Source organism: Emys orbicularis, chromosome 8, assembly GCF_028017835.1.
Source record: "Emys orbicularis isolate rEmyOrb1 chromosome 8, rEmyOrb1.hap1, whole genome shotgun sequence".
NCBI lineage: Eukaryota > Metazoa > Chordata > Testudines > Emydidae > Emys > Emys orbicularis.
Genome location: NC_088690.1, coordinates 65,996,007 through 66,010,464, shown reverse-complemented (window position 1 = coordinate 66,010,464; position 14,458 = coordinate 65,996,007). Strand labels below are relative to the sequence as shown.

At 46.0% G+C, this 14,458-nt stretch overlaps 1 protein-coding gene across 1 annotated transcript in view; it reads right to left on the bottom strand.

Moving 5' to 3' along the window:
• The window catches only part of DNM3 (dynamin 3), a 353,245-nt gene that overhangs the window by 233,202 nt on the left and 105,585 nt on the right, over positions 1-14,458 (bottom strand). The window contains exons 7-9 of the mRNA XM_065408897.1: positions 10,061-10,203; positions 9,197-9,332; positions 8,034-8,101 (exon numbers count right to left, since the gene is read on the bottom strand). Of these exons, the coding sequence (XP_065264969.1) occupies positions 8,034-8,101; positions 9,197-9,332; positions 10,061-10,203 (347 nt within the window). The remainder of the gene's footprint in view (positions 1-8,033; positions 8,102-9,196; positions 9,333-10,060; positions 10,204-14,458) is intronic.

Genomic DNA, 14,458 nt, shown 5'->3' with positions numbered 1-14,458 from the left:
GACATCTGGTGGTGAATTATGGCGAGTGTGGAAAAGAACTCCAGGGGCTGATCTTGTTTGCATAGGCACACCCACTCGCCTGGCAGGAAACAACAGCAACTGAAAGTGGTTACTTTGGCTGGTGTGGGATCCCCAGTTTCTCTATTATTGGGGCAGGAAGAATAAAGTTTTGTTACCCTGATTCTGTGAATCAAGGCCAGTGGAACTGTTGTATGACAGAAGGACTGAGTGAGTCCTTCACCATTACCTAAGTAGCACTTGCTTGACAAGGGGCATGGGTTACAAAACCCAGTGAATTGAGAGAAGATGGGGACAGGTATTTGTGCCTGATGGTATGGGCCCGCCTCTGAGGGTTTGAAACACCAATTGCACCATCTCTCTCTCCACTGTTGAATGTCAGAGCTAACTTTGATTCCATTAGGAGTCTAGTTACAGACTGCTGAGCTGAATTCACTTTGGGCCAATGGTGCACCAGCACTGGGGCTCCCCTACTATACTATGAGCTGAAATTGCTAAGAGCTGAAATCACGAAAGAGCTAAAGTTATTAAGAGCTGAGATCACTGAGTGCTGTGTTAACTAGTGGGGGAGCCTGAAGCTATATTGCTCAGCAGCTGGCGGAGCAATTTGTGGGGACGACTGGAGGAGCAGCGAGCGGCGAGGAGCCTTGCGGGGCCGGTTGGAGTGGCCCAAGGAACGGCGAGCGGAGCTGTTTGCGGGGACGGCTGGAACGGCTCACAGGTCGGTGAGCGGAGCGGAGCAGCTTGTAGAGCGGAGCAGTTCGTGGGATGGCAGGAAAGTGGACTGGCTCGTGGTGAAGGCTGCGGCAGAACCCCCACGGAGAAACAGACGGCTGGCCAGCCTTGGATCACGTAAGGTGCCCCTTAACACCCTGCTTGCCCCCCCCCCTTTTACTCTGGGGCTGCACTGACCAGGGACAGAGACTTTGGGGGTTATTGGACTTTTGGGACTTTGGGTGGTTGCTGGACCCAAGAGACTTTGGGGACTCTGGGTGATTTTTGGGTTGCTGGATTCAAGAGCCAAAGGGAAAGGACACAGCGCAATTTGCTGGGGGTGGGTTTTGCTCATGGTTTGTGTTATGAATCCTGTTTGTGGTGTTTTTCCAGTTTTATGCTGATGTCGTTTACCTCATGTTATTAAACATTTTCTGCTACACTCAGACTCCGTGCTTGCGAGAGGGGAAGTATTGCCTCTTAGAGGTACCCAGGGGGGTGGTATGTAATTGTCCCAGGTCACTGGGTGGGGGCTCGAGCCGGTTTTGCATTGCGTTATTGAAATGGAACCCCTAGATACAGAACCCGGCCCTTGTTGCTGCCAACTTAGATGGGCAGAAGGGTTACAAAGGTATACAGCAGAGTATGGCTCCAAGCTAGAAGAAAGCTGTTCAAGGATTTTGGATCACTATTTCCTACAGAATAAAAACTGAAGGCACAATGAATTCTCCTTCAAGACAAAGGGAGCTTTTTGAAGGATCCCTGTAGTTTGGAATATCAACATGGCCAAAAACTTGAAAAACCCCTCATGATGGGGCTGATAAATTAAGAATGAGGCTGCCTGCCAAGACCATGTTCTTGCATGGAAAAAAAACCAGAGCGCTAGAGGTGCAACTTGAAATGGAATGCACCACTTCCTCAGGCTAGACAGTTTCTTGACACAAACAACAGGAATGAGCTCCCCCTACTAGTGCATATGATACATGGCTGTGGTGATGTCTGTCAAAATCAGTACAGATTTGTCACGGATGTAAGGAAACAAAGTTCCCCCTACCATCTATATTGCTCTGGATTCCAAGAAATTTGTAATCCTAGATCTCTATGGATTTTGAAACCCCATGTACCTAGAGACAGTGTAAGTGGGCATCCCAACTTACGCCTGAGGCATCTATCAAAATCACAGCTGACAGGAGCCAAGCAACGGACTGTACTCCAGAAACATTTTATGAACTGTCTACCATGAGAGTCCTGCATGGTTTAGGGTATTGTCATCAGTGTTTATAAGCCATCTTTCAGAGTCCAATAAGTTGTCCTCATCCAGTACTCCCCAGGTCTCATTCTGAGCCTAAATAAAGAATCATCTATTAGGCTCACAGAAATAAGAACCCCTTACAAGCAATGCAATATCATGTGTTTATGCAGTTTTTAGCAGGTGATGGATGCTAAGTCATAACCTTCACTAGAAAGCTCCCATGGTATGTCCCAGTGGAATTTATATAGTCCTTTTGGGCATCTGCAGGCATCTAGGGTAACAGTTGAAAGAGAAACATAATGAAGGTGAAACTTCATGCAGTAAATAGACATAGGAATGAACTTTGTCTAGTTAGTAAAGCTCTGACAGTATCAGATAACTGGAGTTAGAAACAATAACTCCTATCCAATGCCAGGGAAATGTAGCTATAAGTCTCCCCTAGTTTAAAAAGAATGCAAGTTGTAAATGGGAATTTGTATAATCCAGTTGACCTTGGAATGTACTCTGCCGGCAGAACAAGTTCATTGCAGATGTGTGACACACTTTGATTCTGGCTCTCTGGTGTCTTGACTTAACCCCTGTGCAATGTGGGTGTAAAAAGTTACTAAGTTTGAATGGAATTTATTTGCACTCTGCACAGATATTAGTAAGTACAAGTGTAATCCACTGATGAGCTTGTTACAAGTCCTGCTTTGTGCTGATCCGCAGAGGATCTGAGTGTGACAGATATGGCAACTTACTGCCAGATATGGGACCTTATTAAGTTAAGGTATCATTGGGCTGCACTGTATTATATGAACAGTTTATGTGTGATTCTGTTCTACTCCATAGGGAAGGTCTGCCACATTTCCTCCAGGAACCAAAACCAGGTACTATCTCCTGGGAAGGTTCATGTGTAAGCAGAGTCTGGATGAGCTCTCCCCTGACATCTAGTGGTGAGCTGTGGAAAAAGATTTCAGAAGCTGATCTCATTTGCATGGACACACCCACCCTGCCTAGGTGCTCAGCATGATGGGACTGCTTGCCCAAATGATCACTTGTGGCTGGTGTTAAATCCCCAGTCTCCTTGTTATTGGGGTAGGAATAATAAAGGGTTGCTATCCTTGTTGTGTGAACTGAGGGCAGCAGAACTGTACCTGGCATACCCCAGTGGAGGGACTCACACCCAACTGAACAGCACTCGCTAGGCAAGGGACATGGGTTCCAAAACCCAATGAGTTGAGAGAGGGTAGGAACAGGTACTTGTACCTGGTAGCGTGGGCCCTGTTTAAGGGTCCTAGACACCCTTTGACCCTTCCTCTCTCCATGCATAATAAATGAGCTAATTTGGACTCAATTGAGAGTCTTATTACAGACTGCAGAGCTGAAATCACTGATATCTAGGTCTAAGTATTAGACCAACTTTGGGACAGTGTTTCTATTGCAAGAGACTGTCCAGTGTGCACCAGCAGTGAGGCTCCCCTTCTAGCAGCTGAAATCACAGAGAGCTGTGTTAAGTGTGGCAAGTGAGCAGCTGGTGCAGAGGCGTGGCAAGTGGCCTGCAGGGCAGCTGGCAGAGAGGCACGACCAGCAGAGCGGCTGTGGAAAGGGCTAGAGCAGAGCCTTGCAGAGGCGTGGCAATCAGCCCTTGGGGCAACAAGCAAGTACCCAAGCAGTGAAGCGTGTAAGGTGCTGCCTTACCACCACCACCACCCCGCCTTCCACACAGGATGGGAGGTGAACTCTGCGGATGAACCTCTGAACTCTGGGGCTGCACTGGCCAAGGACAGCAAGTGTGAGTGGCGTACAGAGAAGGGACAGGCACATTAAAGGGACTTTTGGGTTGCTGGACTTAAGACCCTGAGGGGAAAAGGACACTGCCCAACTTACTTGGGGGTGGGTCTTTTGCTCATGGTTTGTGTTTATGAGCCCTAGTTGCGGTGTGTTCCCAAATTCATGCTGAGTTAATTCCCTCCTTTTATTAAAAGGTTTTGCTACACACAGACTCTGTGCTTTACGAGAGGGGAAGTATTGCCTCTTAGAGGCACCCAGGGGGTGGTGTGCAGTTGTCCCAGGTCACTGGGTTGGAGCTCGTGCCAGTTTTGTGATGTATTGTTGAAAGAGAACACCTAGATACTGAATCTGGTCCTTGTTGCTGCTGGCTTCACCTGGCAGAAGGGTTAAAATAGTGCAAACTGGATACTCAGACCAAAAGACAAAAGGAAGGAATTTTGGATAAACAGGCCAAACTTAAACTGACTCAGGGCCTTCTTCCAGCAAACAGAAATGACCTGCTGTCCAAGGGGGACCCCAACCCTTGCAGAAGAGTTGAGAGGACTTTGTCCTACTGGGGCCCCATAAGACTGATGGTAAGCTGTTAGCATGTATACAGCAATGTTGTTTTAAAATATATGTTTTCTCTGTAATGCCTTTATCTGAAGAATAAGTGTGATTGCGTGGAAAGAGCTGTATGGTAACTTGGAACTGCTGGCAATTATACTCTTCAGAGCCCTCTGGTAACAAGCAAAGTGCAGGTCCTGGCCTATTGAGGCAGGCTGGCTTGCTGGGGATATCACAGTGTAAGGCAGGGAGCTGTGCAGCCAGGGCCGTCCCTAGCTATTCTGGGGCCCTACGCAGCCCCCCTGTGGGGAGGGGGGAGGCAGGCCTCCGTGGGGGGGGGGGGAAGCTGGCCCCAGGCCTCCATGGGGCGGGGGGGCTGCTTGGGGCACAGGAGGGAACCACCCCCCAGCACTCACGTGCAGCATGGCTAGGGCCAGGCCGCTGCACTTCCCGCTGCTGGTGAGTGCAGGCCCGGCCCTGCTTCAGTCCTCAGGGGAGTGGGGGCAGGGCTGGGCTGGAGCAGGGGTGGGAAGAGGCAGGGCTAGGGCTTTGGGGAAGGGGTGGAGTGGGGCAGGGCTGGGGCGGAGCAGGGGCAGGGGCCATGGGGAAGAGGCAGAGCAGGGACTGGAGCAGAACACAGCTGAGCAGGGCACCAGGAAATTTGGTGCACCAAATTTCCTAGTGCCCTACACAGTTGCGTACTTTGCGTATGGGTAAGGACGGCCCTGTGTGCAGCCTTAAACCCCAGTCAAGAGGGAGAGAGTTGTGGGTTTCAGCCCAAAACAGGCAAAGGTTTCTGGCTCCCAGCTATTAAGGGGGTGCCCTCAACAGGCCCCAGAGGTGCAACTACCCTGAAACTGTGAAAATGAGTTGTTACAGCCCTTGGCTATATTGTTACATGCCCAGCTAGAGTCTTAGATCTTTAGCGGAAACTATAGCAGTTCATGCCTTTAGCTCTGGAGTTTCCCAGTTCAATCCCCAGTGTGTGGACCAAGATAGTGTCAGCTACACAAGGTCATAGAGAATTAAACCCTGTGAATCATGTTCCCAGGAAGGATTACTGGAATGTTCCTTTACTCATAAGGCCAATAAACATAATTAAAGGTGGATATATTGAGACTTCATGAGTAGTGTGGGTAGTAACAAACAAATATATAGAAGTGTGTCAAATTTTCATCAACAGGAAGGAGCCCAATAATACAACAAGGCCTGGCAGAAAGGTACCAGTAGAGCCTATGCAATCTCTTGGCCATTGGGTTTCCATCCTCCTATATACCTTTGGATGCACTTGCTCATTTTTGCCCATAATTAGCAAATATGAAACCTTCACTGGCTGAACAGATATGCAATGATGAAGAATCTGGAATAAGTAGAACACATATGGGAATATTTATTTGTATATTCCAGAATTCATCTTCCTAGAGAGCTTCAGCACCTTGGGAAAATGGTCAGATCCACGATCATAACATGATTCAAGAGGCATAAATATGAATACTTCAATAAAGCAAAGCCAGAAAGCATCCACGATATACTGTGAAACAAGCTTGACAAGCTTTGTGTCAGTGTCTGTGCCAATGCTGAACCAATCCTGCACTGAAATCCTTAACATATGATGCCTACGTCTTCGGACGGCCAGCCTCCGGTGGCAAATGCTCAATCCATCTGGAACAGCATCAACATCCCAAATTCTAACAACCCTGAGTTTCAGTAGTGTCTACATACCAAGCTCCAAACAGCATCAAGTTTGTAATCTGATCACGTGCATTACCTTATCTGCTTTCTATGGAGACAAAATAGTTTTTGGATTTTTTTTTAAAGGAATGAAATTCTAATCAAAACTAAACTGTGTTAAAGGTCTTGTTAATGTTTGCTCAGTGCACCCTCACACACCGTTGTCATAATATTTATCCAAAAAGTGGGCTATAATAAATCAGAAAAATAATAATTCACTGATCATTAATATTCTTGCATGATGTAAGTAGAGTATAAGTTTTGTAATTTCATGTACATACATCATGCAAGATTATTACTAGTTTTCCAATGATTTCTTAAATGCCACCTTTTGGATAAATACCATGACAACAGTATGTGAGGTGCACTGAGCATGCTAGGGCTGACAAGAGTTGCTGACAGAGTAGTGAACCACCAATGGGCCAATGTGTCACAGAAATGTTCAACCTATAGTGGCTGCCCTTAAAAATGAAGCAAAATATTTACCTAAACTATCTTTTTCTTTAGCCATAATGCCAATGTATGGAGGGTGGGGACGGCACAATATGTGATAAGCCCAAGTGCTATCCTAGACTTTTTAAAAGAAAATGATAGAAAACATTAACACCATTTTGTTCTGATTAGAATTTCATTCCTTTAACAACAAAAAAACTATTTTTCTTTCCTTTGAGAATTGCTTATATACATCCGCACTCATGAACAGCACACACAACGCTGCTGTAGATTAGAACACTCCAGAAAGCAGATGATGTAATGTACATGTTCAGATTACAAATTTGAGATTGCAGGAAGATCATTTGCATTGTTAAAATCACCAGCTGGGGAGAAACCAGCATGGCGTCTACACCCAGCAGGGGAAAGGAACTTTACCTGGAAGTACACTTCAGAAGAATACATTTCAAAGGTTTACTGGGCTATAAAGAGAGGGGGAGTAAACCACTACGTCATCCTTCACCTGCGGACACAAAGAAACCAAGCGCTGTGAACTGTGTTTGGATCCTGGGTAAGGACTATGCTGGAAGAAGGACTATGGTGAAAAAACCAATATGAACAAAAGACTCTAGTTTGTTGAGTTTCGGTCTTAATAGCATATTTTCACTTTTGTTTGTTCGTGATCATTCCTATGCTTATTCCTTCTACTTGATATCTCTTAAACCCATGTCCTTTTATTAATAAACTGGTTTTACTTTCACTATAAACCAACTCAGTGCTGTGATTGAAGGGGAAGGTGTGAACCTCAGGTAAACTAATAGACTGCTGTGTACTGTCTCTTTAAAGGAGAGGAGAACTTGATAAGGTTTTGTGAATGTTCTAGTGGGAGGGACTGGATACTACAGGGAAACCCGTTTGGGGGAAACATGGCTACAAGGGCTATTGGTGTTACCCTTCAAGGAGTAACCAGGCTGGTGAAAGCCACGGAGAGGCTACTGTGCTGTGAGTCCGCTGCAGGTATCAGGGCTCCGAGCCACAGCTGCACAGCACAGAGGTACCCATGGTTACAGGGCATGTGGTGACAACCCCTTACTGGTCTGGGTTGAACCCAGAAGTGTCCATTTCATATAGTTTTTGCATTCAATATAGAATGTATATGGTAGGCAACTAAAGCCAAGCAAAGAAATGATTGAGAATCATTCTCTTTTCTGAATTTTGTGCCTTCAATCCATCAATCAACCAATTCCATCAGCCATGGTGCTGCATAAAAATCTTGTCTTATATGTGGGTGCTCTAACAGCAGCGATCAGCACAACCAGAAGAACTGTGTTGACTTGCTCTGTACATGATCTCACCAAATTTGTCTGGGACTTATGGAATCTCCATGCAAATTAGTGGACATGAGAGCCACCACTCTCATGGCTATGTTAAAAATGCAGGCATGAGATATATATATTTTTTTAAATCAATCGCCGGGCAGATGAGAAGGTGATGAGTGTGTTTATAGATTAACAAGATTATGTTTTCTGTAGATGTGTCTGAACCTGGAGAAATAGGAAGCACTTGCCTGATACCATGTATGTTTTTGATTGCATAGCTTATTTCTCTCCGCAGTTCTTTCTCATTGAATTCCATCTAGAGGAACCAAAGGATAAAAATCATATTATACACAAATGCTTTTAACAATTCTGCAGAACATCCTACTAGACAACCAGAGAGACCAGGGTTTACAAAACACACTCATGGTAGGATTTGGGGATGGTCACCTTAGGAGAAATGTGTTTCATTTATTTAATTTTTAAAATTCTGTTAGTCTGATACACACACACACACACACACACACACACGGCTTATCTGTAGGACTCGCAGAAGAGCCGAGAGGGTGTCTCAGGCAGAAAAAGTTTTCTAACACAAAACCTGCATTTTTTTTACAATCTGTGGATGAATGCTTGCATGTTTTGCACCCTAAACCAAACTGGCAAAAAAAAGCTCGAAACTAATAGCTATTTTCCACAGATCTAATTTTAAAAAGGTACCTAAGTACTCATCACTAAGAAGAGAATCTGAGTTACATCAGAGGCAGTTGTTTACCTGCCCCATCTATCCAGAAAGAAGATGAGGAGAGCAGCCAACGGTGATAGAACAATGGAAAAGGTAGGGAAAATAGTAAGAGCTGGGGAAAAGAGACAGACATGAATAAATATCAAAACATGACCACTAGTTTTGACATTAGTCCATGCAGAAAGAGAAATGTAAGATGTCATATGTAACAGCTGAATTCTACCAAGACTAATTTTGCAAGGTAAGTACAAGAAGACATGTAGTTACAAAAATATTGGTTACAAAATAAGATTGATTCATTACAAATTTGGAAGAATACTGGAAATGAAATTGAGAAATTAGGGAGCAAAGGGGGAAATGTTTTTGCTAAAGCCACAGAAAGCAAACATTTGAGCCATTTTAAAATAATGTAGAATTATGACTGAGTTTTGAATATTGCATACAACAACAATCTCAGATTGTGACTTGGTGTTCATAACCAGAAATAAAAATAAACTTCTTTCCTATGTATTGGTGATAATTCTGCCCTTTTGTGTAATTTACTCCTTCTGATTAAGGGTTTTCCTGTTAGAACACCTTCAAAGGAAATGTAACTTCACTGCCACTATAAAAATGAATATGAAAATATAAAAACACAACTCAAAGCAAGGAAGAAAGACAGACACATACCTTTACTAGTTCAAAAGGAAAACGCTCATGGAAAATACGATTGATTTTGGCACCACCAGATAGTTCTAATGTGTCAACTTGATCCCCTGATCCTTCAATTCTTTTTTCAAAGTCCACTGAGAACTGTTGAACCATCCTTAAAGTTCAAAACAGAAACAAACTCAACAATGCGTAAGCTAAGCTTTTCATATCATTTTTATTTCACTGTATTTATTACCAATGAATGATATTTCTAGGGTTAACAGTGGTACCTACATGTCCTTCTCCACTCCTAATGGACACAAGCAAGTATAAGGTTTTTCAAGTCTTTTTATAAATGTATACTGCTTACTCTCTTAAAAACACCAGCTATTTTTAATTAGATTTTATGTATGGCTTGATATAAATGTCCAGATAGGTTGGCACTCATACGGAACATAGAGTCCCATGAGGGAACCCTATGATAATAAACAGCAGTTGACGCAAAGACAACTATGTTAAGAAAACGTGTATTTTTGATTAAAAAGTGAGAAAAGGTTCCCTGAACCACACCGGGCATTCCAGGGGGTTCCAGTTTAGCGCAGAGTACACAAACCACAGCCCAAGATTATAATGCTCAGCGTAGGACAAAACAAAAAGATTTTCATCCAGCCCAGCATATTCTTATATGACTATTAAAATGAATTATGGAAAAATCTTTCTAAAATGGAAAGTGGCTAAAAATGTTATAATTCTTTCAGCCACAATAACCTCTTTGGAGTTTGCAGAGTGTATAAGCGTCCTTCTGCATCTGCCTTTTTACTGGGAAACATCAACATCCTAAGCTTTAAGCTTAAACAAGCGAGAAACTATTTTACATACAGAGAGGAGGAAGTGGACACTCACTGCAGTAAGGCTTTAGTCTTTCTAGTCGGATCTTCTGGTTTAAAGTTTTTATATGCCTCTACTTCATGCTCTATAGAAAGCAGCTGGCTCTGAAGTTTGCTCCTGAAGGCTGGCAGTGTATCTCGAATGTGATTGGTGAGTTGCTACAAAATAAAATGAATTCTTTAAACACTGGGAAGACAGATGGATGGAAAGGATATAGCCCATTCCCTTTGATAGTCACACACAAGAAAATATGACCTGTGCTAGGCTTTCCAATGGAATTCATGTTGATCTTTGAAGTGACAGGTATACCCACAGGCAATACAAGAGCCTCTTTTCTTGTACACATACTATAATCAGGGCTTGAAAAATTACCTGACATCCCTCCCCCTCATACACACACACACACACACACACACACACACACACACACACACAGTTGAGCCACACTAAAGTGAGGCTTGGTAAAAAATACTTGCTCAGCTACACCAACAAAAGCCAGGCATAGTTAATTGACAGCGGCACAGTTCCACATTAAGTTCTAACCCTTTCAGAATGCCACTTATACAATCAACCAATGCTGTCCCCTCTCCTCCCTTTGCAGGATTTCTCTACTGCTGTGGCCTACTCTCTCAGGCACACAGCAGACCCTCAGTTTTCCAACTCTTCCATTTTACCTAGGGCCTCTGCTCTTTGCTCCACTTCCCCTTTTAAAGGATCTGTGACTCATGGGGAGTAAGCCACAGACTGATGTCCCATCCAGTTGTTGGGGACAACAAACCTAGCAGCTCTAACGACACTATGCCCTCTCTTCCCCTCGTCCCCCGAAAAAGAGCAAACAGCTCTGCTGCTCCCTCCTGTTATGGGATGACAGTGTCTGGGTCACTCTGTTCCTTTCCTTTCTGCTCTCCCAAAAAGGCAGCAGCATCCCAGCCACACACAGCCGATTTACAGGGTCCAAATTTCTACTCACCCGAGGCAAGCAGCTGAGCAGGTTTTGCTAGTTGTACTATAATCATACATTCTAAGACACTTCACGAGTATACTACATTATTTAGAAAAGCTGGATGAGTACAAGTCCATGAGGCCAGATGCACTGCATCTGAGGGTGCTAAAGGAGTTGGTGGATGTGATTGCAGAGCCACTGGCCATTATCTTTGAAAACTCATCGCGATCGGGAGAGGTCCCGGATGACTGGAAAAAGGCTAACGTAGTGCCCATCTTTTAAAAAGGAAAGGAGGAGGATTCAGGGAACTACAGGCCAGTCAGCCTCACCTCAGTCCCTGGAAAAATCATGGAGCAGATCCTCAAGGAATCAATTTTGAAGTACTTCGAGGAGAGGAAAGGGATCAGGAACATTCAGCATGGCTTCAGCAACGGCAAGTCATGCCTGACTAACCTAATTATTTCATCATAGAAGGCAACTAGCTCTGTGGATGAGGGGAAAGCAGTGGACGTGTTATTCCTTGACTTTAGCAAAGCTTTTGATATGGTCTCCCACAGTATTCTTGCCAGCAAGTTAAAGAAGTATGGGCTGGATGAACGGACTATAAGGTGGCTAGAAAGCTGGCTAGATCATCGGGCTCAATGGGTAGTGATCAATGGCTCCATGTCTACTTGGCAGCCGGTATCAAGCGGAGTGCCCCAAGGGTCGGTCCTGGGGCCAGTTTTGTTCAATATCTTCATTAATGATCTGGAGGATGGCATGGATTGCACTCTCAGCAAGTTTGCAGATTACACTAAACTGGAAGGAGTGGTAGATACGCTGGAGGGTAGGGATAAGATACAGAGGGACCTAGACAAATTAGAGGATAGGGCCAAAAGCAATCTGATGAGGTTCCACAAGGACAAGTGCAGAGTCTTGCACTTAGGATGGAAGAATCCCATGAACAGACTAGGGAACAAGTGGCTAGGCCGCAGTTCTGCAGAAAAGGACCTAGGGGTTACTGTGGATGAGAAGCTGGATATGAGTCAACAGTGTGCCCTTGTTGCCAAGAAGGCTAATGGCATTTTGGGCTGTATAAGTAGGAGCATTGCCAGCAGATTGAGGGATGTGATCATTCCTCTCTATTCGGCATTGGTGAGGCCTCAGCTGGAGTACTGTGTCCAGTTTTGGGCCCCACACTACAAGAAGGATGTGGAAAAATTGGAAAGAGTCCAGCGGAGGGCAACAAAAATGATTAGGGGGCTGGAGCACATGTCTTATGAGCAGAGGCTGAGGGAACTGGGATTATTTAGTCTGCAGAAGAGAAGAATGAGGAGGGATTTGATAGCTGCTTTCAACGACCTGAAAGGGGGTTCCAAAAGAGGATAGATCTAGACTGTTCTCAGTGGTAGCAAATGACAGAACAAGGAGTAATGGTCTCAAGTTGCAGTGGGGGAGGTTTAGGTTGGATATTAGGAAAAGCTTTTTCACCAGGAAGGTTGTGAAGCACTGGAATGGGCTATTAAGGGTACGTCTATACTACCCGCCGGATCGGCGGGTAGTGATCGATCTATCGGGAATCCATTTATCCCCGATCACTCTGCTGTCGACGTCGGAACTCCACCACGGCAAGAGGTGGAAGCAGAGTCGACGAGGGAGTGGCAACGGTCGACTCGCCGCCGTCCTCACGGCCAGGTAAATCGACCTAAAATACGCCGACTTCAGCTACGCTATTCGCGTAGCTGAAGTTGCGTATCTTAGGTCGACCTCCCCCCCCGGCCAGTGTAGACCAGGTGGTGGAATCTCCTTCCTTAGAGGTTTTTAAGGTCAGGCTTGACAAAGCCCTGGCTGGGATGATTTAGTTGGGCATTGGTCCTGCTTTGAGCAGGGGGTTGGACTAGATGACCTCCTGAGGTCCCTTCCAAGCCTGATATTCTATGACTCTATCATACATGGACCCTTCAAGTAATGGTCAAAGGGCTCAAATCCATCCACAGTTTGAACATGTTCTTTCTAGCCACCTCCAACCCTACCGGAGGGTTTTGGAAATGCACAAATTTCTCCTAGGACAATATGGTAAATCCTGGCTACTCCACTGAAATGTTTTCTCCCAGAAGGCCATATCTGTACTATTGGAGAGTCTCTATTGCATTATTTACCCATATCCAACTTGCGGCCCTCAAGTCTCTGAATTGGGGCCTTTGAGGAGAGCTGTGTTAAGATGATGTGTATCTGTATATACTGAAAAAAACAACCACATTCCTTGAACCCCCACCCTGCTACTTTTAGACAGTATTTGAATCAGCCTTGTTATTACAGCGAGGAAATAAGGGGCACGTTCTCCTACAGCCCTGGGAGCAGCTCTGCTCCATCAACACCTTCCCTGTCAGGCTGTGGGAGGCTCAAGGAAAGCAGGATAGCTGCTCAATCGGCTCTTTCTGAACCTAGGACAGCGTGTATTTGAGGATTGCTCCCCTACCCCACACAGGGCAGCAGAAGAAAGAAAGAAAGAAGCAGCTGAGAACCAGCCACAAGTTATAGCTCCCTGTCCCCTAGCAGAAGACTTGTAGGTGGTTTCTTCTCCCTTTGTAAAAAGAGAACTGAACAGGGCAGAGGAACTGCCCCAACATTGACTGGAGCCTCTGGGTCTTTTTAAGATAACGTTTGGCCCTCAGGCTAAAGCGGGCACCACTGTTTTACAGTGTTAGTATATAGGTCTGTTTGTTAGCCTGGGATAGAATTTTGGGTTTGACTTTTTGATACTCTTATGTCTTATACTAATATGTGTAAACAAAGGACAAAGACTGTGTATGTTGCTTCTGCCTAGTCAGATGGATTTGTTAGTACAATGGGAACAGATAAAAGCAGTTAAAGTGTTACTCGAGTGCACACTTTAAGACTGCCTCAACCCCTATCTTAGGGTTACCATATTTCCACAAGCAAAAAAAGAGGACACTGGGGGGGAGGAGCCCCGCTCTAGCCCCGCCCCTGCCCTGCCCCACCCCACCCACTCCCTCCCACTTCCCACCCCCTAACTGCCCCCCTCAGAACCCCCAAACCCCCCCCCCCGTCCCCTGACCAGGGCCGGCTTTAAAGAGCCCAGGAATCGGGCTATGCTCTGGCCGGGGTTGCGGGGCTTGGGGCCGGGCCGGAGGTGCTCGGCCGGGGTTGGGCCGGCGCGCTCGGCCGGAACCAGGGCTGCCGCCCTGGGGCCCAAGCCGGGCCGGAGTGGCTGGGGCCGGGGGTGCTCGGCCGGCGCTGCTCGGCCGGGGCCGGGCTGGCGCGCTTGGCCGGAACTGGGGCTGGTGCCCCGGGGCCCGAGCCGGGCCCGAGCCGCTGGGGCCAGGGCCAGAGCCGCTGGGGCCGCCGGGCGCCGCTCGGCCAGGGCCGCGCCTCCCTGGAGCTCTCCTCCCCCCCTGCCCCAGCTTACCTGCTGCTGCCACCCGCCTGCCCCTGCTTCTTTTCAGACTTCCCACGAAGATCTGATTCGC